The sequence below is a fragment of the Girardinichthys multiradiatus genome, chromosome 18, assembly GCF_021462225.1.
Source record: "Girardinichthys multiradiatus isolate DD_20200921_A chromosome 18, DD_fGirMul_XY1, whole genome shotgun sequence".
In the NCBI taxonomy this organism is placed as follows: domain Eukaryota; kingdom Metazoa; phylum Chordata; class Actinopteri; order Cyprinodontiformes; family Goodeidae; genus Girardinichthys; species Girardinichthys multiradiatus.
In genome coordinates, this window is record NC_061810.1 from 31,674,139 (window position 1) to 31,701,993 (window position 27,855).

General features: G+C 37.4%; 1 protein-coding gene across 1 annotated transcript in view; it reads right to left on the minus strand.

The window, feature by feature from the left end:
* Positions 1–27,855, minus strand: part of frem2b (FRAS1 related extracellular matrix 2b) — a 78,212-nt gene that overhangs the window by 22,312 nt on the left and 28,045 nt on the right. Inside the window, exons 3-6 of the mRNA XM_047391437.1 lie at positions 16,978–17,124; positions 12,577–12,807; positions 10,486–10,611; positions 7,800–8,051 (exon numbers count right to left, since the gene is read on the minus strand). Of these exons, the coding sequence (XP_047247393.1) occupies positions 7,800–8,051; positions 10,486–10,611; positions 12,577–12,807; positions 16,978–17,124 (756 nt within the window). The remainder of the gene's footprint in view (positions 1–7,799; positions 8,052–10,485; positions 10,612–12,576; positions 12,808–16,977; positions 17,125–27,855) is intronic.

Consider the following 27,855-nt stretch of genomic DNA (forward strand, 5'->3'; position numbering starts at 1 on the left):
ACTAAACCTAAGTGCAAGCAAAGGGCAGAACACTTTTATGTTTTAATATGTTATGATGGTATGGACTAAACAATAAATGCTGCAAGAGGCTTGCAGCTGCCAGTATTTCTCCCCACAGAGAAGCCAAATAAAGATGGTTTTGGCTGCCTGCACACAAACCCTACCTGGAGGAGTAATAAGATCTACACGACTGAGGTTGGCAGCCAGCAACTCAGGCACAGTTGTGCTAACCCAGAAATCAGATAAGGTTTGTGCACCAGACAAACAGAAACCCTTCAAAGACTCAAGGCCCATTAACTGAAAGGTAAACCATCATTCATCTCCATCAGTTTGGCAGCAACCTCTGACACCAGAAAGCACATATAGGGTTACATGGATGTCAATGGAGAAGATCCAAATCAAGACTAATTAGATGTTTTGTTTTAACTATTTAAAAATGTTAAAGTAAACATCCTGTTCAAACCAGTTTGATTGCTTAAATAATAAGAAAATCCAGACTCTTTCTTACTTAAAATTAAAAATAGTTATAGTTATCATGCTGGTCCACATAATCTACAAAATGAAAGTAAAACATTCAACAAAGTAAATATCTTTTATGTTATATTCATGTGAACATAAAATAAAAGAGGAGACATAGGGAGAGACACAGACTTCCCTTGTGAAATTGTTAAACTCCCTGTGATAGCTTGATACTGCTTAACATTGCATAGAATTCCCACAGTGCTAAGTAGCTTCTTTATTGTTGAGAATCATTTTGAACTCAGGTAAATGCTCTACTGCCAACTGTGCTCTAGTCTAGACAAATTTATATTGCTTACAAAGTGCATTGCTATTTTCGGTAGAGAAGTTGACTAACACCTGAATTTTCAAACAAAACAAAAAACTGTCAAAAGACAGCTCTTCTACACTTAAGTGTTGTGGACATCTGTTAAAGCATGTGGAAATAAGAGTCCAGGTGAGCTATGATGGCAGGGTTTGGAAGTTTCCCCCAGATTCATGCCGCCCATCGTCAAAATGGTTTATAATCATACCCCCAGAACCAGAGTCAAATATACAGGCAACTGACACATGGCTATAAATACACCTGTACAAGCAGTCTCATGTCTTACCGTTTCAACCCACCAAAACATTTCCCCCGGAAGCAGAGTCAATATCAAACAGCAATTACCTCCACAAGAAACGACAAGTTTCTCCAACAGTGTTGCAGGCAAAAAAAACAGGGTGGAAATCACAGGGATTTGGCTGCCTTATTGTCTGCGACTGAGAAAACAGCTGGTGTTGTAAGGATTGCTGCTGTCCATCATAACGCAGAAAGCCTGGACAGCTTGTAAACCTACCAGTCTTTTAGCTCTATAAAATTCACCTTTTAGCAGACAAAAATGGGACGTTACAATTCATCAGCCGCCTTTTTCCAGTTTAATGGTTTCAGCTAGAAGGCCATTGATATGGCTTTACATAATGTTTAAGAATGCTTAAATAATTAAACATACAGAGAAATCTCATGAACTGTAGATAATTTAATGTTTCAAAAATATCAATAGATGTGCATTTTAGATTTGGCAGATTATTTAAAGTTTAAACATAAGGCAGACTTGTTGAAGAAGCCAGCTGTCACTGGATATACTGCAGAGGGAACAGATTGTTGTTCAGCGTCACCTTTTTAGTGTTAAAGAGGTGCAAATACAAGACAGATGTTTGAGCAAACGTTCAAAGCAATGGAAGTTATATTGGATTGTTACGGTAATAATAAATGAAGAGAGAAATCTGGAGCGCTACATGGAAGCAACACAGGCTTCAGGAGCAACAGGACGGCTAATTGGAGCGCATAACTTTAATTTATTTTCTTTTTTAGATCTATTCCCCTTCATTTGCAATGGAGCATAAAGGACCTGGAATTGTTAGCAGCCTATTGGTAAACTTTGACACAAGGCAGAAATATTTACAATCTGTTTTAAAAAAGTCACAAATGCTTTGGATCTTTTTCACAAAAAAAGTAAACAAAGTGTTTAATTGATTCTGCTCAAAAATCTTTTATGACCATTTATGAAAAAAAAAAACCTTAATACACTTTTACCAAGTAAATTTGCTGCTAGATGCTGCTTTTTTGACCATCTTACCAACAAAAACGGGGCTCAGGTGGTAGGGGTTCGTCCTGTAACCCAATGTTTATATAGCCTAGCATATACCCTACCACTGTCAGTGTGTGAATGTGTACATGAATGGGTGGATGACTGTAGTGTTAAACGCTTTGGAGCCCTCAGACGTGATAAAGCGTTATACAAGTGCCAGCCATTTACATTATACACCCCATTAAAGTCATTAAGTTGACAGCAGAAGGTTTTCAAACTAAAGCTATGATCTGTCCTCATTTTCTTAGCCGTTTCTATTCATATTTAGCAGCTCTGCAGCCAGCAGAAACATGAATGTTCGTATTGTTGTGAACATAAATACAATGGAAGATTTGGGCACAAATCACAGTACTAATGCTGAATATAACCTATGGGGTTTATTCATATTTACTTTTCCAACACCAGGAAAAAACTACTTTAAATGTTTAAGTAATAACACTTTGGATTAAAGACAGTCTGAATTGGCAGATATATAAATATAAATATTGTTATTGGATTGAAATCCAAAAATCTTGGATGAAAGCTCACCCCTGAATTAAAATGTAAACTAATAATAAAAGGAAAGATGTAGTAAATGTAATCTGTCTTTATGATTCACATTTAGAAAATTTAAACATATAAAAAACACACAACTATAAAATAACTAATTGTTTCTTTGTCCTTAAGAAATCAAGTTAAATAATCACACATCTTCATCTTATGGCATTCAATCCTAAATTTTATTCACCAATTCAAGATGTCAAACAATTTAAAAATGACTACGGACTTGGACTGTTAACACCTGGAACATATACCTGCATGTTTAGCTTTCACAATGCAATGTTTAACACATCATTTATTCTCTGGATAACTTGGAATGCAAGAGGTGAATTAATATTGTTTTAGGTGTAAAGAAAACATGCCCTCCCCTCCTTGTTAAATGCCATCAAATCTGGGCATTAGAGCGGCTCACTTTAATTTACGTTGGAAGAAAAACTTTAAAACAAAGTCTCACCTTTAGTTTACTTTATGGCTTATTGCATTTATTTTATTAAAGGCTGACAAGGACTCATTGTGTGAAGCAAGAAACATTTACATTATTGACCTGCATCTAATTTCATAGTAGTGCCTTGTTGAAATGCATTTTCTTTAAATCAGTAGTTTGTGTTTAAAACGTATTGGGCAACAAATGTGCAACACTGCTAAAACGCCTCCTGGGGACGTGGAGCATGTGGAGCATGTAGACATCTCAGGATTGGTCAGGTATTTGGCTGGGCACAGACTCTTTCTGCACTTGTAGGGGCTGCACTTGAAAGCTATTCTAGAAAAGAGATGACAAAGAAGGATGTGATGCCCCCATTTGCCTTAGACTCATATGCGTACTTAGTGTCTAGAGCCTAGATTAGAACCTTTACTGTAGCCAGAACAGCTGCACTAACAGTGGGAATGAATCTTCTGCTGCCTCTACTCTTTTAGACAGGAGATCAATTTTATTCTATTTGCCTCAGAGCTGTTTACTTCAACATCAGTGCTCAAGCTTTTTCATTATCAGCTCCTTTGGGGAGACATGAAGAGTTGACATCATCTTATTTCTCTTCACCCTTCATGCTTTGACAGCAATAATTCAATTTCCATATCAACCTTACCATGTTTAGGGCAGTGGGTGATTGGATCATGTCTTAGCTGACACTGACTGAGAGGCGGAGCACAACTCGGACAGCCTTCATAAGGTCAAACACTTATCACTATGGTCAGTTTACATTGTATTCGGATTGTGTTAGGAATGTGCAGCAGAAATAAACCCAGAAGGATGCGGTAATAATGCAATAAGTATACAATGAATTGTCACAAATTCCATTTAGGTTTGAACCCAGAATCCTCAGGCTGAAAAGGCAATCAATATAACCCCTGCAACACAGCACTTCTCCATACAGGGAACATGGAATCCACATCCCTTGAACATTCTCACAGTCGGACACTTAGCAACAACATATTTTATTATGATTTTATGAGTATAAATGTCCACCTAGGCATGGTGTACATTTGTACTCAGCCCAATTTACTGCACCTAAATAAATAAATAAATAAAAAAACAGTGCAACCAATGCCTTCATACGTTCCCTGACAATAGCCCACCTTTGTCAAATTTAAACTCAGTATAAATCCAGCTGTTCTGTGAATGCTTAGTGAATAAACGGCATCATGAAGCTCAAGAAACACAGCAGGCAGGTCATGGATAAGCTTGTGCAGAGGTTCAAAGCAGAGTTAAGTAATGAAACATTATCCCCACCCTTTGGACATCTCACTAAGCACTGGTCAGTGTCACAACTGCAAACCTACCAAGACATGGCTGTCCACCAAAACTTACAGAGCTGGCAAGGAAAGCAATAATCAGAGGCAAAGCCAAGAGCCCCTTTGTAATTTTGGAGGAGCTGCAGAGCTCAACAACTCAGGTTGAAGAATCTGTCATTAGGGTATCTCTTGGCCATGCATTCCACAAATCAAACCCTTATATAAGAGTGGCAAAAAGAAACCCATTGTCAAAAGAAAGCCATAAACAGTCCCATTTACAATTTGCCCCAAGCCATGTAGAGAACATAGCAATGAGGTGCTCTTGAATTGCTCTACATGCAAAATGCTATGTGTGTCTAACACTGCATTTCAACCTGTCTCCACAGTGAAACAGGATGATGGCAGCATCCTGCCCAAGTGATTATTTTCTTCACTAAGGACTGGGAAGCTTTTTAGGGTTGATAGGCAGATGGATAAATTAAAAAAAGATCAAACCTGGAAAAAAAATAAAAACCTTTCAGAAGCTGCAAAAGATCTGAGACCCAGGAGGAGATCCACTTTCCATCAGGAGAGCAATCCTGAACAAACAGCCAGACCTACAATGGAAATGTTTAGATAAAACCAGCCCAGTTAAAATCTAGATCTAAGCCCAACTTAGAAACTGTGACAAGACTTCAAAATTGCTGTTCAGAGACACTCTTCATTCAATCTGACCGAGCTTCAATTACAAAGAAGAATGAGCAACAAAATTCAGTCTCTAAACGTTCAAAGCAATTAGAGACATAGAGAAAAAAGTGTCAGTCACAGAAAAAGAAGGCTATACAAAGTATTGACATGGGGGGTTCTGAAGACAAATACACACCCAAAAAAATTTTTTTTTATTCCATTTTATTTCACTATTCTGGTTGTAACATGGCAAATTGCAGACAATTCCAAGGAGTATGAATACTTTTCTAAGTCACAGCACACCACTTGTCCTTATTTTAGATTTATTGTAATTGTAAGTGCTTTGTAAATTCAAATGTGAGACTATGATATGATAGGATATGATATGAAATCACTGAGCTAAGAAACAAATATTAGTTCCAGAATTGGCAGAAATCTAAAAACAAATAAAAAACAGCAGAAAGCTAGCATGCACATGATAGCTGACTCTTTGAAAAGAGGCTTGTTTCCTGACACTGAAAATATTAAACTGGAATAAACCTGGTTGCTGCGTGCAGCTTATTAAGGACGGCTATCAGTCAGAATCAAGTAAGTCGTTTTTTGTCACTGACAAAACAGTCATTGAAGCAAATGAACTAACTTTTTAACGATTAAAAATTCATCAGCAAGTAGATGGTCAGTAAAGTCACCACATCACACACTCTGGCTGACTCTATTGAGCAAATGTGGTCCACCTTCTCCAGCTTCATAGAAATGCATGTCCATGAACATGCTATATATCAACAACACAAAATCGTGCCCCATTAGGAGATTAGTCTTTTTAAATTTGATGTTTTCTTCATCTAAAACTGTTAAAAGAGAAACTGAGTATTCTCATGCTACATAACACACCCAAATATCTGTGTGCTTTATCTGTTGAACAGATTTTCAAACGCCTTTGATTCTTCATTCTGAGAGGAAATGACAAGCAGACACAGTCTACTATGTCACCTTTACATGTGGGAGTTTAAAAGACATCCACGAAAGACACTGTTACATTTAAAGCCAAAGACTGTGAAATTGAAATTTTATACTTTCAATAGAGAAGGACGTCTTTGTAAAAAACACTGAATGCTGTAAGAACTGACTGGTAATTCTCGGCAGCTGCTGTCAACACTCCAGGGTACTAAGAGTCAAAAGTCCCCGAGCTCAGTCTAAAGGTTACACTCGAGGCTACAGCAGTTTGAAAACACGTGGCGTCCTCCATCTCAAATTAGTTCAGATGAATAAAACAGAATTCATCAACTAAATATGAACTTCAAAGTATAGATCTTAAATGATAATACGGATAGTCACAAATTTAACATTACTGGGAAAATAATTACTGAAATGCACATTTTGCTAAATTTTTTGAAAAAAGAAAAACAAATGTCAAAATCTGTTGGTAAGAGCTCAGATCTAAAGGTAAGAGTAGCTGATTCTGCTATTGGTGGATTATCACTATAATAACACACTAAATCTGGCTTCTAATTTGAGATTTTCTGTGTAGATGACATAGTCTCCATACTCCAATAGGCTCTTAGTGATGGACAAAAAAATCTCAAATTTAAGCTCAGAATATTTACCCCACTAATAAACATTGTTCCCAGTCTAATTTTTCTGGCAAAATATGTTTGAGAATACTTTTTCATCGACTACTGAAGCCATTTATCAATCGGTAACCTACTTGATTGGCTAATGTCCAACAGAGGTGGGTGAAACGAGATAGTTTATTATTTGAACCCATTAACAAGTAAAATAACTGTAACTTATGGTAATTTGATCAAAAATCAAATAACTGCATGTGTGCTTTGCTAATATGGTCTACTGTGCTGGATTTTACACAATCAGATGAACTGGCAGTTTGGTCTTTTATAAATATAATGGTGGCTATTATCTGGTAGTTTTTTGTTGTATTTGTTTGCCATGGTACGTTCATGCAAATAAAAGACTGTCCCTGAGTGTGAGCGCCCGAGTGCCCCAGAGCTTTGGAGGCCAGGGGCCGTTCCTGCTTTGACCACAGTAATAAATTTCCAGCAGTCATATTTTTGCTTCCTAGAGCAAGCACAGTTTTCTAAACTATATGTTGTTTGATCACTTCAATTATGTGGCTGAAAATACATTTTTATTTATGTAAACTACCAATGGTTTTTCTATTATGACTAAACTTTCAGCTCCGGTGTTACCTGCCTGCAATCATGTAGCCCTCACTGTGCAGCAGTGCTTTCAGAGATTGTCAGACTGATAGGGGAGTGAGGAGAGGCAGACAGGTGCTAGAGAACAAAAGGGAATCAGGAAGATATGGGGGCCAGCAGCCCAACAATCTGAGGCAGCAGATGTGAAATAAACTCTTACCCCCCAAGGAGAAGACTGAACACCCAAACTTTTTCTGTCATAGTGCTCATAGTCATATTCAGTGAAACACAAACAAACACAAGGAAAATAAACAGAAACACGGTTACCTTTCATGTGCTTTAATTTTTTCTGCTGTAAGCATTCATACCTTTAAACTTTATAACTGTTATGAAGAACACCTCTAAGTAAAGAAGGGCAATTAGTAGCAAAACGTTGTGGCTTCTTGAGTCCTAAAACATACGGTATCTAAAAATATAAAAAATGTAGAATAAAATACCAAAAAGAAAAATCACAGCCCTGTAATTTATTGCCCTGATTGCATTTTAATGCACACTTACAATCAGTGAAATGGTCTCTTACCGTCATCCATATCTGGAATGATTATGACTTTGGCTGTGGGGAACTCTGAGCCGAGGCGTCCCCCCATAGGCATGCTGAGGGTGACATTGAAGCTTTCCTCGTCTTCGTACAGGGAGTCATCAATTATCACTATCCGACAGGATTTCTCTATCTCTCCCTTGTCAAAGCGCAGGATGCTGTGATGGTCCTCAGGCCTAGAGATGTAATCAGAGTAGGACAGCACTGTGGTGGGGACAGTGCCTGTAGCGGAAACTGAACGGGCAGAAAGAGAATTACAGACTACAAATTTAATGAGCTGAACTTTGCCACAATGATTAAAATTCAGCATTTTTTCTAACAATCTATTTAAGTAATTAAGTCTCCTACACACCCTAAATAACTAATATTACCAATCCAAATCTGAGATTAAAGACAATACACTTATCTTCCCTAAAAGCATTTATTTAAATTTGCAGGTAATCTTTGTAATCTCATCAAGTATTCAAGAATCTGATCTGACAGAAGCAAACTTATATACAGGTCCTTCTCAAAATATTAGCATATTGTGATAAAGTTCATTATTTTCCATAAGTTAATGATGAAAATTTAACATTCATATATTTTAGATTCATTGCACACTAACTGAAATATTTCAGGTCTTTTATTGTCTTAATACCGATGATTTTGGCATACAGCTCATGAAAACCCAAAATTCCTATCTCACAAAATTAGCATATTTCATCCGACCAATAAAAGAAAAGTGTTTTTAATACAAAAAACGTCAACCTTCAAATAATCATGTACAGTTATGCACTCAATACTTGGTCGGGAATCCTTTTGCAGAAATGACTGCTTCAATGCGGCGTGGCATGGAGGCAATCAGCCTGTGGCACTGCTGAGGTCTTATGGAGGCCCAGGATGCTTCGATAGCGGCCTTTAGCTCATCCAGAGAGTTGGGTCTTGAGTCTCTCAACGTTCTCTTCACAATATCCCACAGATTCTCTATGGGGTTCAGGTCAGGAGAGTTGGCAGGCCAATTGAGCACAGTGATACCATGGTCAGTAAACCATTTACCAGTGGTTTTGGCACTGTGAGCAGGTGCCAGGTCGTGCTGAAAAATGAAATCTTCATCTCCATAAAGCTTTTCAGCAGATGGAAGCATGAAGTGCTCCAAAATCTCCTGATAGCTAGCTGCATTGACCCTGCCCTTGATAAAACACAGTGGACCAACACCAGCAGCTGACACGGCACCCCAGACCATCACTGACTGTGGGTACTTGACACTGGACTTCTGGCATTTTGGCATTTCCTTCTCCCCAGTCTTCCTCCAGACTCTGGCACCTTGATTTCCGAATGACATGCAAAATTTGCTTTCATCCGAAAAAAGTACTTTGGAGCACTGAGCAACAGTCCAGTGCTGCTTCTCTGTAGCCCAGGTCAGGCGCTTCTGCCGCTGTTTCTGGTTCAAAAGTGGCTTGACCTGGGGAATGCGACACCTGTAGCCCATTTCCTGCACACGCCTGTGCACGGTGGCTCTGGATGTTTCTACTCCAGACTCAGTCCACTGCTTCTGCAGGTCCCCCAAGGTCTGGAATCGGCCCTTCTCCACAATCTTCCTCAGGGTCCGGTCACTTCTTCTCGTTGTGCAGCGTTTTCTGCCACACTTTTTCCTTCCCACAGACTTCCCACTGAGGTGCCTTGATACAGCACTCTGGGAACAGCCTATTCGTTCAGAAATTTCTTTCTGTGTCTTACCCTCTTGTTTGAGGGTGTCAATAGTGGCCTTCTGGACAGAAGTCAGGTCGGCAGTCTTACCCATGATTGGGATTTTGAGTGATGAACCAGGCTGGGAGTTTTAAAGGCCTCAGGAATGTTTTGCAGGTGTTTAGAGTTAACTCGTTGATTCAGATGATTAGGTTCATAGCTCGTTTAGAGACCCTTTTAATGATATGCTAATTTTGTGAGATAGGAATTTTGGGTTTTCATGAGCTGTATGCCAAAATCATCCGTATTAAGACAATAAAAGACCTGAAATATTTCAGTTAGTGTGCAATGAATCTAAAATATATGAATGTTAAATTTTCATCATTACATTATGGAAAATAATTAACTTCATCACAATATGCTAATATTTTGAGAAGGACCTGTAGATACTAATTACTAGAGCTGCACCCATGCAGGACCGATGGGAGTTGTTTAGCTTGATGTGCTCCAACCAGCTGGAAAGTAACTTTCTTTTTTCCAATCAGTGAACCTGATCACTTTGCCAGATTGACAAAAGTTGAAGGAAAATTGTTGCTGAGTGAAGACAGCTTTTTCTACTTAGCAACTTTATTGCTATGTTTCATAAGTATTCAGACCCCTCTGGCAACTCTTTTTTTTTTTTAAAGCGACCAGTGATAAATCTAGCGACTTTTTCTGGTGTTATTGGAGAGTTTTGGAGACTCTAAGAGACAACAGCACATATCATTCTTAGTTCCTCAATGAGCAGTGGGTACCTCTATGGCCAACTACAATCTGTATCGGCAGGTCAAATCTTTATAAAAACCAGAAAGAAGAAATTTACAACAAAATTCGGATCAGTGTATCTCTACTGATTACCCAATAGTAAAACATATTAGGATCTATCAGGGACCTATATCAGCAATCACTAAGACAATAAAACTGTTTTGCATACTTATATTATTGCAAACAGGCATAGTGCTACCTTGCTGGGTGTAGCATATAACCATAAGCTCTTGACTGACATCCCCACTTCTGCGTACAGGGATGAGCAGCTCCCCAATGTCCTCCTCTATGTTGTACACGGCTGAGGGTATGAACACTGTTGACTCTGTATGTTGGAAAAAGTTAAATAGTTGTGTTAAATCTTATCTGACTGTAATACCTGAATGCAAACAGCACAACGTTGAAATAAGCTGGATGTAAAGTGAAGTTAAAGAAATTGAACTTTAATTAGAGATGAGGGGGCACAAAAAGCAACTGTATTACAACACTATCCTCTGTACAAGTGTTATTTTATTAATCAAACCCAAAAACAGCAAATTATCTATCTGAGGCAGATTTATCACCTATAACTGGCTTACACCGCTTACCATATATACAGTGGTATTTAAACCTATGAGATGAGACTTGTGAATGTGGAAAATGTGTGTAACACAAATAATGTTTTTAGATACTAAAACTAAAACATCTTGCTAATCTGCTTTTTACACCTTCGGTTTCATTGAAGAGGTTTCTTGCTAGTTATCTGCATACATTTGCTTGAATAACAATGTGTTTTCAACCTATTCCTAAACTGGAAAATCACATTTTTTTGATGAGCATTTTTTGACAACACTCAATATTTTTGTTTTATTTCCTGAGTTTTGTAGGACATTCAAAAAGTTAATAAGCTTGCAGCATTTTAGCTATGAAATCTTTCTGAAAAGTTTCAGCTTAGATTCTGTATCCCACCCAGGGAAAGCCATAGTGTTGTTCAGGTAGCAAAACATGTCCTGGCCTTACCTAACCCAGGGCAAACCCAATACCCAAGTAATATTTTAGCTACTCTCCACAATACTTAGTTCTTTCCAGTTTGAGCTAGTGTATTCAGTCTGGTCTGAAATTATGCATTTGTACTGGTTCTTCATGGAGGTCCTGTGGCTTTTCTATTTATCGGCTCTCAGAAAAAAAGAACAGAAATGTTTTATAGGCCGTTGGAGTTTATGTGACCTTGAGAGGCCGAAATACTTTCATACTTTGTAAACTATAAAGAGTAGAAATATATGATAATTGATTTATCTGTAGAAAGGCAGAGTCTGCTTGGCACATGAGGAAAGAAAGAAAATATTTTACTTAAGAAAGGTAGCTGACAGTTTTAATTTTTTTAACTAGCCATCAGGGACTAGTGTTTACCTAAAGCAAGCTTTTGCTGAATATGTTAAATATAATACAATGTTTGTAGCAAACTCTTTCACTCAGTTAAGCCCCGTGGGATCAATATTTGCTATTTTTTTCCCCCAGTTCTACTGGAGTCAACCTCATTTTCAGCAGCAACATTTTATCTGTTGGAGCACTGCTTCTTCCATATCATAATGAGCATTTCACATGCCACTAATACCACATCTCCCTGATATAGTTCTATGACATATGAGGAAAGACAATACCTTCAAAGCTCACAGTTTTTGTTTTAATTAGAACCTGCACCTACCTTCATAATAGGGTGGTGCTTACAGTATTTTTCCTTTGTCAGCCCTACTTACTTTCTGGATTAGCACCGTATTTATAGAGCTTTGATGCCCTCAGACGAAAGATGACTTTCCATGATCAAATCCAAACATGAAAATAGCTTTGATGGGATGGGATTTTTTTTAAGGTGATCTGTCTACTGCTTAAATGACAAACAAAACCATTTTGATATCGCTGGTTTAGCCAATTCTTTTATAGTGCCCACACAAATGCATACAAAACGGGATTGACTGACTGACCCATACAAATGCATTGTGTTTTTCAGGGTTTCATGTTCTATTTTATAGAAAGACAGAGTGTGGAAATGCTGTTGTTTGTTGCAACAACAAATAGTTTGACATGGGAGTGTATGTTTGATATTGTGCCACTTATTCAAAAATATAACAAACATCTTTGTCTCTTAAAATAAACCTCTTAGTATGCTTAACTCCATGCAAATCAGTGATGAAGTCTTTGATCTTTGTAGAAATCAAAGACAACTGTAGCACCAGCTATGACTTGTTTTGTTTCATTTACAGGAAAAACGCTTTGAATCACACAGTTAAGTTTTAAGCGAAAAAGAACTGACCATCATCTGGATCCAGAATCTCCACTGTAGCAACCTCTGGGAATTCGAGAGCAGCCATCACTGGCTCAGACAGAACAATTTGGAAAGTCTCCGACACCTCATAGTCGCTGTCTGACAGGATTCTGACTTTCCAGATAGCTGTGGTCTGGCCTGGGTTGAACTGCACCTGTTTCTGAGCCTTACCACGAAAGTCTTTGTCCTTCACTGCAGAACCGTCCTTTGTGCGAATACCTTAAGAAAGGATGTGGAAATAAATGTTTGTAATAATTCTACTCTAAATTTTGTGCAGTGTGAACTAACCTTTGAATTTTGACATTTAATCTCCAGAGCATTTGTACTCTCCTGCCTACTACGTTTAGCCAGTTTTTATGATTTAGGGAAAATAAACTGCTAGTTAAGATGTTAAAGATCTTTTCTCAAAGTAATGACTTTGATCAATACAAAATGTGTTTGTGAGCTTTTAAATTGTTCTTGTATTGTTCTGTTTATATGAAAGACATATACAGCTGAATTGAACTCTCCAATATGAGAACAAACATGGCATCACGAAGGTTTACATTTTTATTTTCATGTTTTTTAGTTCGAAAGTTACTGTCGGGTTTAACTTATTGGTTATTGTGTCTAAATCCTGAATGCAAGTCTTCTTTTATTCAGTAAAATGGTTATATGTTTAAAATACATTGAATGTGCAAAATAATGCCTGGAAGACAGCTCGTTTTATTTAAATGGCCTGTACTTGTATAGCGCTTTATCAAGATCCCCAAAGCATTTCACGCTACATTCAGTCATCCATTTCGCTGTTTATTCTCTCATTAAATGCTAGTCCTAACTTATAAGAAACCTAATTCTTTGTTATTAATGCATGTTTCACATGAATAAAACTATACTGATGAGTTATCAGACTACTTAGATTTTTGATTACAAAAGAGACCACCTGAGCTATGAATAGTAATATATCTAACTTGTATCGATAAACTTTCCGTCTGGACAATTCTTTAATTATCCTGGTATGAACAAAAGAAAGTGAAAAATCAGCCCGATCTTGGCAGAAATGGTCTGCTCATTGTTTACTGGCACTTGTAGTCACCATAGCTGTGTCTCTGGCACGATTCCTGTTGGACAGGAGCACTGAGGCCAGTAAAATGTCACACAGCCTTTCCATTGTGGTTGCTAACTCCTTACACAACATGCATCAGGGAAAGACAATAAACATAGCAGCACACAAAAAAAATCAACAACACTTTAAGCAGTTAGGTAGCTGAAGAAGAAAAAATGATGAAACCTGAAAGATCTGTGTGAATATTAACAATATATTCAGCAGACTGGGGGTTACAAAGTTAGCTTTTTCATAAATTGTGGTTTCAGTCTTTAATGAAATGAAACTGGACTTTGATATGCAAGTGGAGATAATGGGAGAATGTCAGCACATCTATGGAGAGATAAAACAGTCACACTCAATGGGGTTTGAAAGATCGGTAGTCTTCAAAGAGCCATGAGAGGGGAAAATATAATTTCCCTGAATTCTATGCCCTACACAAGGCCTTCTATGAATGTCCCCGATCACAGCAGTCATTCTAAGGATTCATGGCAGGTGGGCTAACAGTAGTCTCCACACTGGTGCAACCCTCACTGTGTATGTTCAGCATTGAAGCAATAGCCCACCACTGGGGGCATTCTTTGATCAGAGTTTGCTCTGGCATGGTAGGTCATGAATGAAGCTATTTCATGAAAAGGTTTTTTGTGAAATATGCAATCAAGCTACCAAGACTTGCTTTACTAGCAGTAAGAAAGTCATGGGAGATTTTTTTTTTTAGATGTTTATCTGCAAGAGGAATATCACCTATGGTTTGAAGATAAAATAATGCAGATTTTATTAAACTAAAACAGTGAAATTTTGTTGCCTAAAATGACCAGCTACAAATAACATTGGTATAGAACACACCCAATATCTAACCCAACTCTGTAAATGTGTATCTTCACAAACTAAAACGACAAACAAAACAAACGGATTTACTGGGACTGACTTGACTCGAGAGCCAACATGTATCCACTTTATGTTATTAAGAAAAAAGCCCAATAGAAGATTTTGGCACCTTCTAAACCACAGCTAGTAGAGAAGTACTGTTACCTCTGTTAGAGGACAATATAAAACTTGAAGGAAATGCAAAACAAATTGTGAGCATGCTAACACCAAAACAAAGACAGGAAGCCAGTGGGGGGTTTTCAAATGACATCGCGGTCATGTAACGGCACTTCGCGATCGCCATCTTGGGTGGTAGCTGAAGCCTGTTTTCTTTGTTTTAGCGTGATCAGTGAAGCAAAACTCCGAACCATTCAAATTAACTATGGTGAAATCTTGCTTAATTGTGGGTTGTGCAGCGCGTGGTGGTCGAGACCAAAGTTCATTCTATCGTCTGCCAGCTGTGACAGAAAATGAGTGAGAGAAAACAAAAACACTGAGTACACAACGTCGACTACTGTGGCTGAATCGGATATCCAGGGCGGATTTGGACGGCTTGAATCTCACTCCTTACGCCCGAGTGAGCAGTGCACATTTTGTGACAGGTAAACAAATAATGTTCATCTACATGTATTGAAATAATATTCTGGAAAGTAGCACTCACCACAGCTAGATGTAGGCTGCAATTTACCTTTACTGTTATACTGTAAATGTATTATCTAGTAATATACCTATTATGTAATTATCCAATAAAAGGCAATATTAAATGTAGCATGGATTTGTTTCCCCCCAATGCACAAGGTACATCACAATATAATTGCGTGATATGTGCGTCAAATCTTCGACGATTAGCATGACGATTGGATCCACCATATGGATCCACCTTGTTGAGGATCGCAATTTTGTTGGGGTACATGGCCTTATCCATGGTCGAAAAAGTATGCAATGTTGCAATGTTGTGAAAAACATTAAGCGATTCGAAGACACCCAAGATGGCGGATCGAAAGTGAGGCTGTGACTTCAGAGACGCCAATGAAATCCCCCCTCCATTCTAAATATTTGAACAATTTTCCTTTAGATCTTTTACAGAAGACAACAAATAGTTCAGATACAACAACAAAAGCTTTTTTTTTTATCTCAAGAAACTGATCCAGGAGCATGCACAGTTAAATGCAGCACTAACTAAAAATGCAACCATCAATAAAACATGTTAATTCTGCAGCAAATAAAAAGACATGTTTGTGGTTTCATATCATTGTGATGCCAATTTGTTTTAGATCAGTTTTTAGTTTCTCTTGTTCTTAACACAAAGTTGAATATACTTTTAATCAATTGATGTTTTGAAAACATGATCATTTTATATGTCTCCAAAGAGAAATAAGCCTATATCACTGTAACAGCTGGTAATTTGTTGAATTGTAGTGTGGATAACCAGTACGCAACTATCAGAAAATGATGATGCCATAAACCTACGTCTTCACCACAAGTACACAAAGTTAATCAACTGCAAACTTTAGGCATATGCACACACCTTCTTAATTTTTGGTGTATTTCAGTGACTGCATCACATTTTCACACATAGGTCTGGCAAAGTAACAATAATTTTACGTAATGTTCCTATATGGATGCAGAGATTTCTAGAAACAATGTTTACAGGGAGCTTTTTAGAAAGGACAAACACAAAAATCATTTCAGAAAAAAATATTTTGGATAAAACCTTAAAGTTAATGAACACCTAACTAACCTAACCTAAAAATCTTTAAATCTTTAAATGTGCAACAGAAACTTAAAGACAGAGCATCAAAACTGGCTCTAGAGCAGGGGCCAACATCCTCTTCTACTTGGATATCCTGCATATTATGTCATTTAAGTAAGGTCACTAGGGTGGAGCAGACACATTGTAAAATGTAGGCCAAAAAAGTTTTACAACATTTACATTTTAGTTTTTATTAGTTCTGGGGCCATGTGAAAATAAAACATATAGAATATCAAAAGAAATTATCTCAATAATAGCTTAACCTTTACCAAAAATACAAGATGCAAAAAAAGTTTTGTTCTATCCAGTAAATTTCCAGCTTGAGTGCATCCCTTTATGGTCACTAACATGGACCTTATGCATGTGCACGCACACCATTAAGGGACTTCCCTTTGCCTTTGTTTGATTGAAGCACAAACACTGGCCGGAGGAGAGAGGTTAAAGGTCATAACCTGAGTGACCCTACTGAATATCTGAGCAAGTCTTACTTTTGTGCAAAATATATCAAAGGATCTGCTTGTCTATCAATATAATGGCTTGCCAAACAATATCTTCTTTGTTTGCTTCTTTGTTAGGATCTTGAGTTATGTTAGTAACAAAAAAATTCTGAAGACCACAATTTTCATTGCATTGACACCATGTTGTATTACCATTAAAATGTAGGTTAAGAAAAAAGTCTACTTACTAACAAACAAAGTCTCCCCCAGGTAGCCACGACGCTTCAGTACCACCTCTAGGAACTTGACTTCCTCATCCACCGTATAGTGTTCCTTTTCCAAAGAAATCCAAGCCCAGTTTAATCTAAAATGCTGGTTTCTCAGTTTGTTGCCTCCTGCAAAAAGAAGCAAAATATGCTTTTTAATTTATGAAGTTGCAAAAGAAAACCCAGTGAAATAACCCAACCACGACTTAGTAATCAAAATATATTTTGAAAATTTGTTTTGGTTTTAGTCTGGCACAGAAATTTAATATCCTGTATTAGGAGTGATTTCTTTGACGTCTTAGGAACTTGATTTTGAGTCTTAGCCAGGATTCAGTGGGAGGTATGAGGCGTGTTTAACCCTTATGCCAAAGGAACAAGGTTTGTGCAATCTAATTGCTTTATTTCTAATTAAGATAAAGGTTGTCTGCGTCTTGACTGAACTGGGATGTTTTATCATTCCCTTTTGAAGTTCTATTCAAAGACTGTAAGCTCAAAACACCGAAGGGCACAACTGCTACCATTTGACCATAAAGACTCAAAGCATGGGCACAAAAACAGACATCAAACGTGCAAGGACACAAAAACTCCACCACAAAACATTGGAAGAAGCACACACACTGAATCATAAAGACACTGCATCACACTTTGATATTTTAATTGCCATTGGAGTAGCTAGCAGCCTAAATAATTGTTAAGGTTAATAAAAGTTAAAGTCTGCACAGTAAGACCTGCTGGCTTCTCCTATTAGGAAGGAGCCATGAGAGATTCAGATGAGTGATCCACTAAACAGCTCACAGTACTGAAACTGGTGGAATAAAAGCAAAAATGGGAAGAGGGTTCAGGTACGATGCAGAAAAGATTTAGAGGGCTGCCGTTGTTTGTGTTAGGCACAACTGAAAGTCTCTGCACAGCACCACCCTTATTGTTATGGTCAGTAAATCTGTCACCTCCAGCCAACCACTTCGCTGCATTCATTTCCTCCTTTCTTTAAGCGCTGTAATGCCATTACACTCTCACCATGGGTGTTGTATTATGTGTGAGGGAGAATGTATGTGGGAGTGTGTGTGTGTGTGTGTGTGAGTGAGTGTGTTTGAACAGAAAGGAAAACCTCCCCTGCACCTGTGTAACTGTGTATAATCACCCTAAAGCATTAATTCTCTTAACATCTAAGGTTTTTTGACATTATGAGCACATTGACATATTTTAGCACAGAGCACAAAACTGTCAAGATTTTAAATTGAGTAATATTCAGTAAAACAAAACAAAACAAAACAAAAAAACAAGACTGACTTTTTATCTTTAATGTTTTGGTTAAAAAGTGCAAATGTAGAATGAAGGGTATTCTGGTGAAAAGTATAGCATGTCTGGTAATAGGAGACTAAAAACATTGTATGAGTCATGGTTTCTTAAGGTCTATCACAGAGCAGGATTTTTTCTTCCTGTGAGTTCTACATTATTCTTCTAAAGACAGGTGACCTTTGTATGACAGGACCTCACTGCACCACGTGGATTAAGGCCAGCAGTGTGGCACTCATACCAGTAGTAAACACTGCATGTGTGATCCCTGAGCTGTGGAGCCTTTCCTTCACCAAGGCAGGAGAAAAAACGAACAGTTTTGGCCATCTGTCTAACATGATTTCTTGGCCACTGTTTTGCAATAAGTGAAGCTAAAAACACTTAAACTAACCATAATATTATACAAAAAATCCAAATCGCAGTTAAACATATATACTGGGAATGACCCAATACAGTGAGAAACCATCTCAACTATCATTAAATTATATACTACAAATCAGTACTTACATGACAGTGAAGAAATAATTTGTCCTTTAAACTGAAGCTCAATGAGGCTTTTTCTTACTAAGAAAAATAATTTTAAGCTCCTGTTATCATTACAAATAGAAACTATTGAGTGAAACTCAAACTTTTTTTTCTGTTTCTCACTCTTTCACTTTGCACAGATAAATCTCACTCCAAACAATGCCTGCAATGGAAGCAATACACCTATTTCCCCACAATGCTGTTTGTCATTAGTCATTCTAAAGACAGGGGTACTTTTTACATTTTCTTTTTTATTGCTACACCACTAAGAGTGTAGAAAAGGAGTGATTTTTAAGAACCAGAATGGAAGGTTTGCATGAATACACATGAAGATACATAAGGTCATAAATCTGCTAGTTTGTGATTGCACTTGTTTTAGATTAATCAGAGCTGATTCATCAGAATTTTCTGATCCAAACTTCTTTAAATAAAGAGCAAGATGGTTCTTTAATCTTTGTACATCAATCAGGAAATCATTTATCATTAAAACAACTAAGAGCTAAAAATAATCTCACACTAGCTCTGTATTATTTTCTGTAGAGTTTTGGTGTTTGTGTATGTTTTCCAGAGAGATTTTGTTTAAGGATAACCAATGTAAATTAAATTATTAAGTATAGATTATCGGTAACAAGACCTTCTGAATCACCTTATACAATGCTAAAAAGCTTTGATTGCCACAAGAAAAAAAATCCAGTTTTCTGATCAAACACATCATACTATATGAAAACATGACATTCATGTTAATATGAGCTGCATATAAATTGGCTCTCACCTTAAGAACAGCCTGTGCATATATTCATTTTGTCAGTGTTTCAGCCACCTTAAGTATCAATGCAACAAATCATTGTTTTTTTTTCTCTTTTGTTGACACCCTGTTGTATTTTGATATAAATTTGTTCATACTTTTTTAATACTAATTGCACCCAGAACCCCAAAACTCCAAGCTCCACTCAAAAGTTGGTAATTCCTGCTATATACCTTTTACATTTAGCAACTTCTGAAAATTATGCATCCCTTGATGCACTTTCAGATTTCAAAAAACAAAGTTGAAATGGATTCAATCCAATATCAGCATTGGACCACATCCATTCCTGGATGGGCCATCAGGCTAGTGCTGCTGATCAAGACTCCATATTCTGGACGATTTTACTCTGGAAGTTTAGGTTTACAGACAAAAAGCTGGATATTGCATCATACTTATCACATTATACTTATTAGTCTTATCACAAATTGTAAATAAACAAATATTTAATATGCATGAACAGATGTATTTCTCAAATTAGGTAGAGGACAGTATGTTGGCTGCACGGTGGTAAGTCAGCTTGCTCAGCATGGCCTTTTTTGGAGATATTTTAGTCTTGCCACACATGTATTTGTTATGGGTTCTGTGCAAATATTTAGAGCAGCATAGGTTATGCTGGATAGTTATAGTAATAACGCAGGAGAGAATGTGACTCTTTAACCCTTATAAACCATGTACCATGTGGGATTTGGAAATGTCAGCAGGTTGTTAAAAGACTTTGGAATTATTTACAAAAATAATAAACTCCTATTCTATTGATTTGTTTGATGTTACTTCTATAAACGTCTCATATACATAAATTGTGTAACCCAAACCCACAAGCTAATGTGTATTATTTAACTGTCAATCTTGGAGATATAAATACAAATGAAGATATGGGCAAAAATTGCAGTAGTGTAACTAACAGTGCCTATATTTTATAAATATTAGTTTATATAACACTAGTGTTGTGCAGGTTCATCAGTGGAATTAACTTTTTGCAAAATTTTGAATTTAACAGTGCCTTTTTTTTACATGGCAAACCTAAACCCACCACAGCTCCCATAGGTGTAAAAAAAGGTGGTTTAATTGTAAGTGAAGATATGAACTAATAAACCTTCAGAGCAAACTGTAGCTTCTTTATGCAGAGAACAGTCTAAACATTTTCCCTTAAAAGTAAGAGCTTGATGACTGCAGTGTTGTTGTCTGTGTTTGTTAGTCCACACCAGGCAGTTAGAGCTAACTGCAGGTTTGCAGTTACTGCAGAGACAAATTTTGTACACTGGCAGAAGTAACTATAACTGCCAATAATATATTTGGCCAGTTTCATGGTCTATAACCGCCCTTGATGCAGATCTTATATATGTTTAGTAGCTAAGATGTTAAGCTTACAGAAAATGGTGAAAACTATAATAGTAAAAAATAGAATAAGAAACACGAAAATGTTTGAATAATCTTAAAGGGCAGAACAGACGGGCATACTTAATCCTGCGGATATATGCGCAAAGGTTAATTTTTACGACCACGCACGCTGTGCCACACAATTAACTGCTTGGCTGGAAAAAGTCTCCACATCTATTATTTTATATGTGACACACTGCTCAGAGCAACCAGTCACTCTCTGTGCCACACTGACAGGTGTATTCCTCTTCCTTATCCCTAGTCTGGCAAATTAGCTCTTGCTTCACGTCCAATGACGCCATGGCAAAAATGTGGGAATTGCAGGAACTTAGAACTAGTTTTTGATAAGGTTGAACTTGCACAACACTATAACACTGTGACCAAAAACAACACTGTAAAGACATAGTAAATATATTCTGGATGAGAAAATCCTGGAATCAATAGATATTCAGATATTAAGAACAGTATATTAAGAACTGTTTGGAACCCAAGAAATTGCATAGCAGCATGTTTAGCTACAAGTGTTTTATACACAATCCCAAAATAACATGAGCAAACTTCAACCTGGTAACATTGCAGTAACATGGAGTTCAGGAAACTGGGGAGTGGAGGTGCCAGTTTGGAAAGGACCACTTCATTCCTCCAAATTTCCTTCTAATTAAGATAAGAAGGGGTTGGAGTAAGTCCACTTCAAAGAGGCTCCAAGGAAAACACCAGAGTTAATCTTTAACTTGGCCTTAAAGCGCTGAGACAGAATTTAGTGAACTACATCAAAATCTCTTCTGTCCACTCCTTCTCACTGCACTGCACTTTGCTGAATAGTGCTTGACAATTGTTAAAATATATTATACACCATATAAATATCTATAGAGCAAGCTTTGTTACAAGTTCATTCAGCTTATTTGTCCGGCTGGTATATGCAAAGTTTTTTAGCATTGTAGTACAAATTACAACAAGAGTCAATCTTAAATTTTTTTTCACCACTTGTACATTAACCATTTAAAAAATTGTGCAGTTCATTAAGCTGTACACATTCTCTATGCTCACATGGTGGTGGTTGTGTGATGAGAGACAGAAGGCTTTTCAGAGAAGCTAAAGAATGTGAGTGGCTCGACTGTGCCAACGTTGAGCCCCTGTCTCCTCCCTGCATGCATGTTGCAGTCAGACCTTATTTGGGTACCTTCAACCATTGTATAGCTGTAATGCCCCATGGACCGCCATCTGTTAATTCAGCACGGCAGACAGAGAGGCGCCCCTTTGCCCACATGGATAGCATCAGACAGGATAAACGGGTACCAACCTGTAAATACTGATTAAATGACAGCACACCTAAAAATACCTATGTATCATCCAGCCAAGATTAATTTTCAAACTTAATCTGTCCATTCCCCTTATGAAACAACATATTGCAGCATAAACAGCTTAGAAATTAGCCACTATGCTGTAATGATTTTATTTATTGAGAAATAAAAAGAGATTAAATTCTATATTGTTGACTACATTGGCAGTAAAAGCAGCAAGATCATTTTACTTTATAGGGTTTTCTAAATTATTAAACACAAAATCTGAACACTGTATTCACTGAAGACAAGTATAGCTTCATATTATTACTAATAATAACTGTTGGTGAATCAGTTTTTATGCCAGCCACTTTTTTTCTATCTGAAACTAAACTTCAATTTCTAACAGAAAATAGCTTTGCTTCAACAACTCAGTTTGAAGTTACTTACTGTAACATTTAAGTAACTCGGTGTACTATGGACACAAGCAAGCGGTCATTGTTATTTGCTTTAAAGACAAACATTGTGCACAGAAAAATCATGGTTACCTGGAATCCATAAAATGTTTGTTTTAAGCCAATTCACTCACAATTCAATTTGAAAGCATGCTTATTTTCAGTGTTGTGGATCTGTACAGGATGAGTTGGTTTAAGTTTTTCATGTTATGTTAACCTTATGTGGTATTTAAAACAAAAATGTTTTACATCCAGTTGCTTTTACTTTAAAACAGAAAATCAACAATTGCTTCTGAAATACTTAAACATATTTATTATAATACTAATGTTATTGTTGCTAACTTTTATGTACTGTTATTTCAATTTTATACATGGATTTAAGCAAAAATGTAATTGTAATTTAGGGAAGGTGTAGCAGTGCTCTTTTAGCCATCTAACATAATCCGGTAGCTCTATCCTTCTGATTGCTGGAGAAAACTCACTCCAGCCCTTACTCTGGCATTTTATTAAAAGGACTTCAAACAGTAAAAACATTATGAAGGTAAAAGTTTTGAAATGGTGACCTTTTGAAAACCTTGGTGTATACCGGTATATAACTGGATGTGTCCCATAGAAGGTTAAAGTACAGTACAGACCAAACGTTTGGACACACCTCCTTCAAAGAGTTTTCTTTATTTTCATGACTAAGAATATTGTAGCTTCACACTGAAGGCATCAAATCTATGAATTAACACATGTGGAATTATATACTGAACAAAAAAGTGTGAAACAACTGAAAATATGTCTTATATTCTAGGTTCTTCAAAATAGCCACCTTTTGCTTTGATTACTGCTCCGCACACTCTTGGCATTCTGTTGATGAGCTTCAAGAGGTAGTCACCTGAAATGGTTTTTACTTCACAGGTGTGCCCTGTCAGGTTTAAAGAGTGGTATTTCAAGCCTTATAAATGGGGTTGGGACCATCAGTTGTGTTGTGCAGGAGGTGGATACAGTACACAGCTGATAGTCCTACTGATAATCCTAATTTGTATTATGGCAAGAAAAAAGCAGCTAAGTAAAGAAAAACGAGTGGCCATTATTACTTTAAGAAATGAAGATCAGTCAGTCCGAACAATTGGGAAAACTTTGAAAGTGTCCCCAAGTGCAGTCGCAAAAACCATCAAGCGCTACAAAGAAACTGGCTCACATGAAGAGCGCCCCAGGAAAGGAAGACCAAGAGTCACCTCTGCTGCGGACGATAAGTTCATCCGAGTCACCAGCCTCAGAAATCACAGGTTAACAGCAGCTCAGATTAGAGAACAGGTCAATGCCACACAGAGTTCTAGCAGCAGACACATCTCTAGAACAACTGTTAAGAGGAGACTGTGTGAATCACGCCTTCATGGTAAAATAGCTGCTAGGAAACCACTGCTGAGGACAGGCAACAAGCAGAAGAGACTTGTTTGGGCTAAAGAACACAAGGAATGGACATTAGACCAGTGGAAATCTGTGCTTTGGTCTGATGAGTCCAAGTTTGAGACCTTTGGTTCCAACCACCGTGTCTTTGTGCGGTGCAGAAGAGGTGAACGGATGGACTCTACATGCCTGGTTCCCACCGTGAAGCATGGAGGAGGAGGTGTGATGGTGTGGGGGTGCTTTGCTGGTGACACTGTTGGGGATTTATTCAGAATTGAAGGCATACTGAACCAGCATGGCTACCACAGCATCTTGCAGCGGCATGCTATTCCATCCGGTTTGCGTTTAGTTGGACCATTATTTATTTTTCAACAAGACAATGACCCCAAACACACCTCCAGGCTGTGTAAGGGCTATTTGACCAAGAAGGAGAGTGATGGGATGCTGCGCCACAGTCACCGGACCTGAACCCAATCGAGATGGTTTGGGGTGAGCTGGACCGCAGAGTGAAGGCAAAAGGACCAACAAGTGCTAAGCATCTCTGGGAACTCCTTCAAGACTGTTGGAAAACCATTTCAGGTGACTACCTCTTGAAGCTCATCAACAGAATGCCAAGAGTGTGCGGAGCAGTAATCAAAGCAAAAGGTGGCTACTTTGAAGAACCTAGAATATAAGACATATTTTCAGTTGTTTCACACTTTTTTCTTCAGTATATAATTCCACACGTGTTAATTCATAGTTTTGATGACTTCAGTGTGAAGCTACAATATTCATAGTCATGAAAATAAAGAAAACTCTTTGAATGAGAAAGTGTGTCCAAACTTTTGGTCTGTACTGTATGTTGATAGAAGGTATCTAAAAATACTCATAGCCACCTGTTGATGCCTTTACCTAATAAATGGGATGATTTCAGAGGTTAGAATTTCTCCTTCATTGTACTTTATCTTCTATTAATATCAGTGAAGAAGACTGTGATCTACAAGCCAAAATGTCAACCTGTTGGTAGATATTTAAGAGTTTCATTTTTTCTTTTTCACTTTTGTTGCAAAAACAATATTTCATTGAAGATGTATACATTTTTTAACCATCAACTAAGTTAATAGCCAAAAAAAAAAAAAAAAAAACAGTGAATGTTTTTGTTTTGGTAACAAGTATGCATTCCTTTCAGAGAAAATTATTTCATCATCCTAATATTTAGGTATAGTATATCTACTAAATGGCCTGGCCTTTCAGTGTACCAGACCATACCAGCATACTCTATGCCTCTCCAATTAAGGGAATGGGGATATAGTAATCCAGTTGAAGGATTACAGAGAGAGAAAACATGATATGGTCTAATCACCCTAGGCCTTGTCTCTGCAGTAACAAGTGGGGAATTGGCTAGGGCTTGAAAGATTTCACACAATTATTTCACAAGGCCTAAACCCACTAAGGGAACTTCTCTGCAGTAAATGTGACCTCTCTTCAAAACCCATTCTGCCTCTGTGGCCTCTCTAGCACTGTGGTCCCTCTCAGGCGACATTCGTTGAGCCTAACAAAAAGGCCAGAGGTGATTACGGACAAAAATGCTGGGTCAGAGAGCCCTTTAAAGCTTAAGGCAAGAAGAGCTGTGCTCTCAGCAGGACCGTCTTCTGAGATTAACCAAATACAGTGATTAAACTCTTAGTGCTTATTCTTAATTTGGAAAGTAATGTCTAGCAATACTTTTGTTTCGGATTCTAAAAGTTGATTCTGATAAGCACTGTATAGATTGAGGACCTATCCTGCCATAACCATTATAGAAATAAATAAATAACTTGATAAATGAATTACCCAATAAATAATTTAAGAAATTAATTAGCGTGCCATTAAATACAACAAAATAAAAAGTGTAAATTTATTTAATAATAGATCAATAAATCAGACATAAATTAATATTTGTATTTCAGTCTTTAGTTTTTATAATTTGTGCTCTTATTCTCATTTTATAATTGTAATTTTCTCTATTTGCTTTTATCCTTTTTGACAGATGTGTTTTGTTTATATTTGTTTCCCAGCCATTTTTTCTTTCATATTTATCACCTGACAAATAAATTGCCAACTGCAAATAAAGTGCTACCAACTGTGCCACTGTGCTGTTGCCGCAGTTGGTAGCACTGTTGCCTTGCAGCAAGAAGGTCCATGGTTCGACTCCCGGCCAAGGGTCTTTCTGCATGGAGTTTGCATGCTCTCCATGCCTGGGTTCTCCCCCTGGGTATTCCGGCTTCCTCCCACAGTCCAAAAACATGACTTTTAGGGTAATTGGTCTCTCTACATTGCCCTTAGGTGTGAATGAGTGTGTGCATGGTTGTTTGTCCTGTGTGTCTGTGTTGCGATGGACCGACGACCTGTCCAAGGTGTACCCTCCCTCCCGCCCATAGACTACCGCAATCCACTGTGGAAGAAGCGGTAGAAAATGACTGACTAAACTTCCATACAACAAAGTTTGTAAAAACATAATTTTTTTAGATTAATTTTTGTCCTTTTAATTTTTAAACATAGATGTATTTTTTCCCCTAATATAGGCCTTTTGTATTTTGTTCCCCAATGGATTTCGTATTTATTGCCATCATTCTTTTTTAACATTCCTTGGTTGCTGTTTTGTCTTTTCTTTCTCAACATGCATCTGGAATGTTAAAACAGAAAAAACATGATATTAGATTAGACCAAACCATGTTTGATTATGGATGCTTGGAGCTGGTAGCAATGGCTAACCTTGTCATGTTTTTGCTATTGAACTTAGAAGCATTACGGATTTGGCAGTAGAGTAGCGCAATCGGCAGTAGATATTACAGTTTTTCTGAGATCTTTTTTTATTTTCATATGGAAATGGATACAGTTTTTTGAGTGACATCTATAGATGGTTAACTTTTAATCTGGACTACAATCAGTCTGGATAATGGACAGTTTTATTTTGAAATGTTTATAAAATGCTGAAATTATTCATTTTACCATGTTTATGGGGTTTTAATTTAAAACTTTCCACATGATATATGAATTAAAGCTTTTGAGTGACATTTATAGAAACTAGGCTCTAAATCAGGACAGAAATCAACCATGAATTATAGACAGTTCAGCTTTTGAAGGATTATTAGTATGGTGATATATATATATATATATATATATATATATATATATATATATATATATATATATATATATATACACAGGGGTTGGACAATGAAACTGAAACAGCTGTCATTTTAGTGTGGGAGGTTTCATGGCTAAATTGGACCAGCCTGGTAGCCAGTCTTTATTGATTGCACATTGCACCAGTAAGAGCAGAGTGTGAAGGTTCAATTAGCAGGGTAAGAGCACAGTTTTGCTCAAAATATTGAAATGCACACAACATTATGGGTGACATACCAGAGTTCAAAAGAGGACAAATTGTTGGTGCACGTCTTGCTGGCGCATCTGTGACCAAGACAGCAAGTCTTTGTGATGTATCAAGAGCCACGGTATCCAGGGTAATGTCAGCATACCACCAAGAAGGACGAACCACATCCAACAGGATTAACTGTGGACGCAAGAGGAAGCTGTCTGAAAGGGATGTTCGGGTGCTAACCCGGATTGTATCCAAAAAACATAAAACCACGGCGGCCAAATCACGGCAGAATTAAATGTGCACCTCAACTCTCCTGTTTCCACCAGAACTGTCCGTCAGGAGCTCCACAGGGTCAATATACACGACCGGGCTGCTATAGCCAAA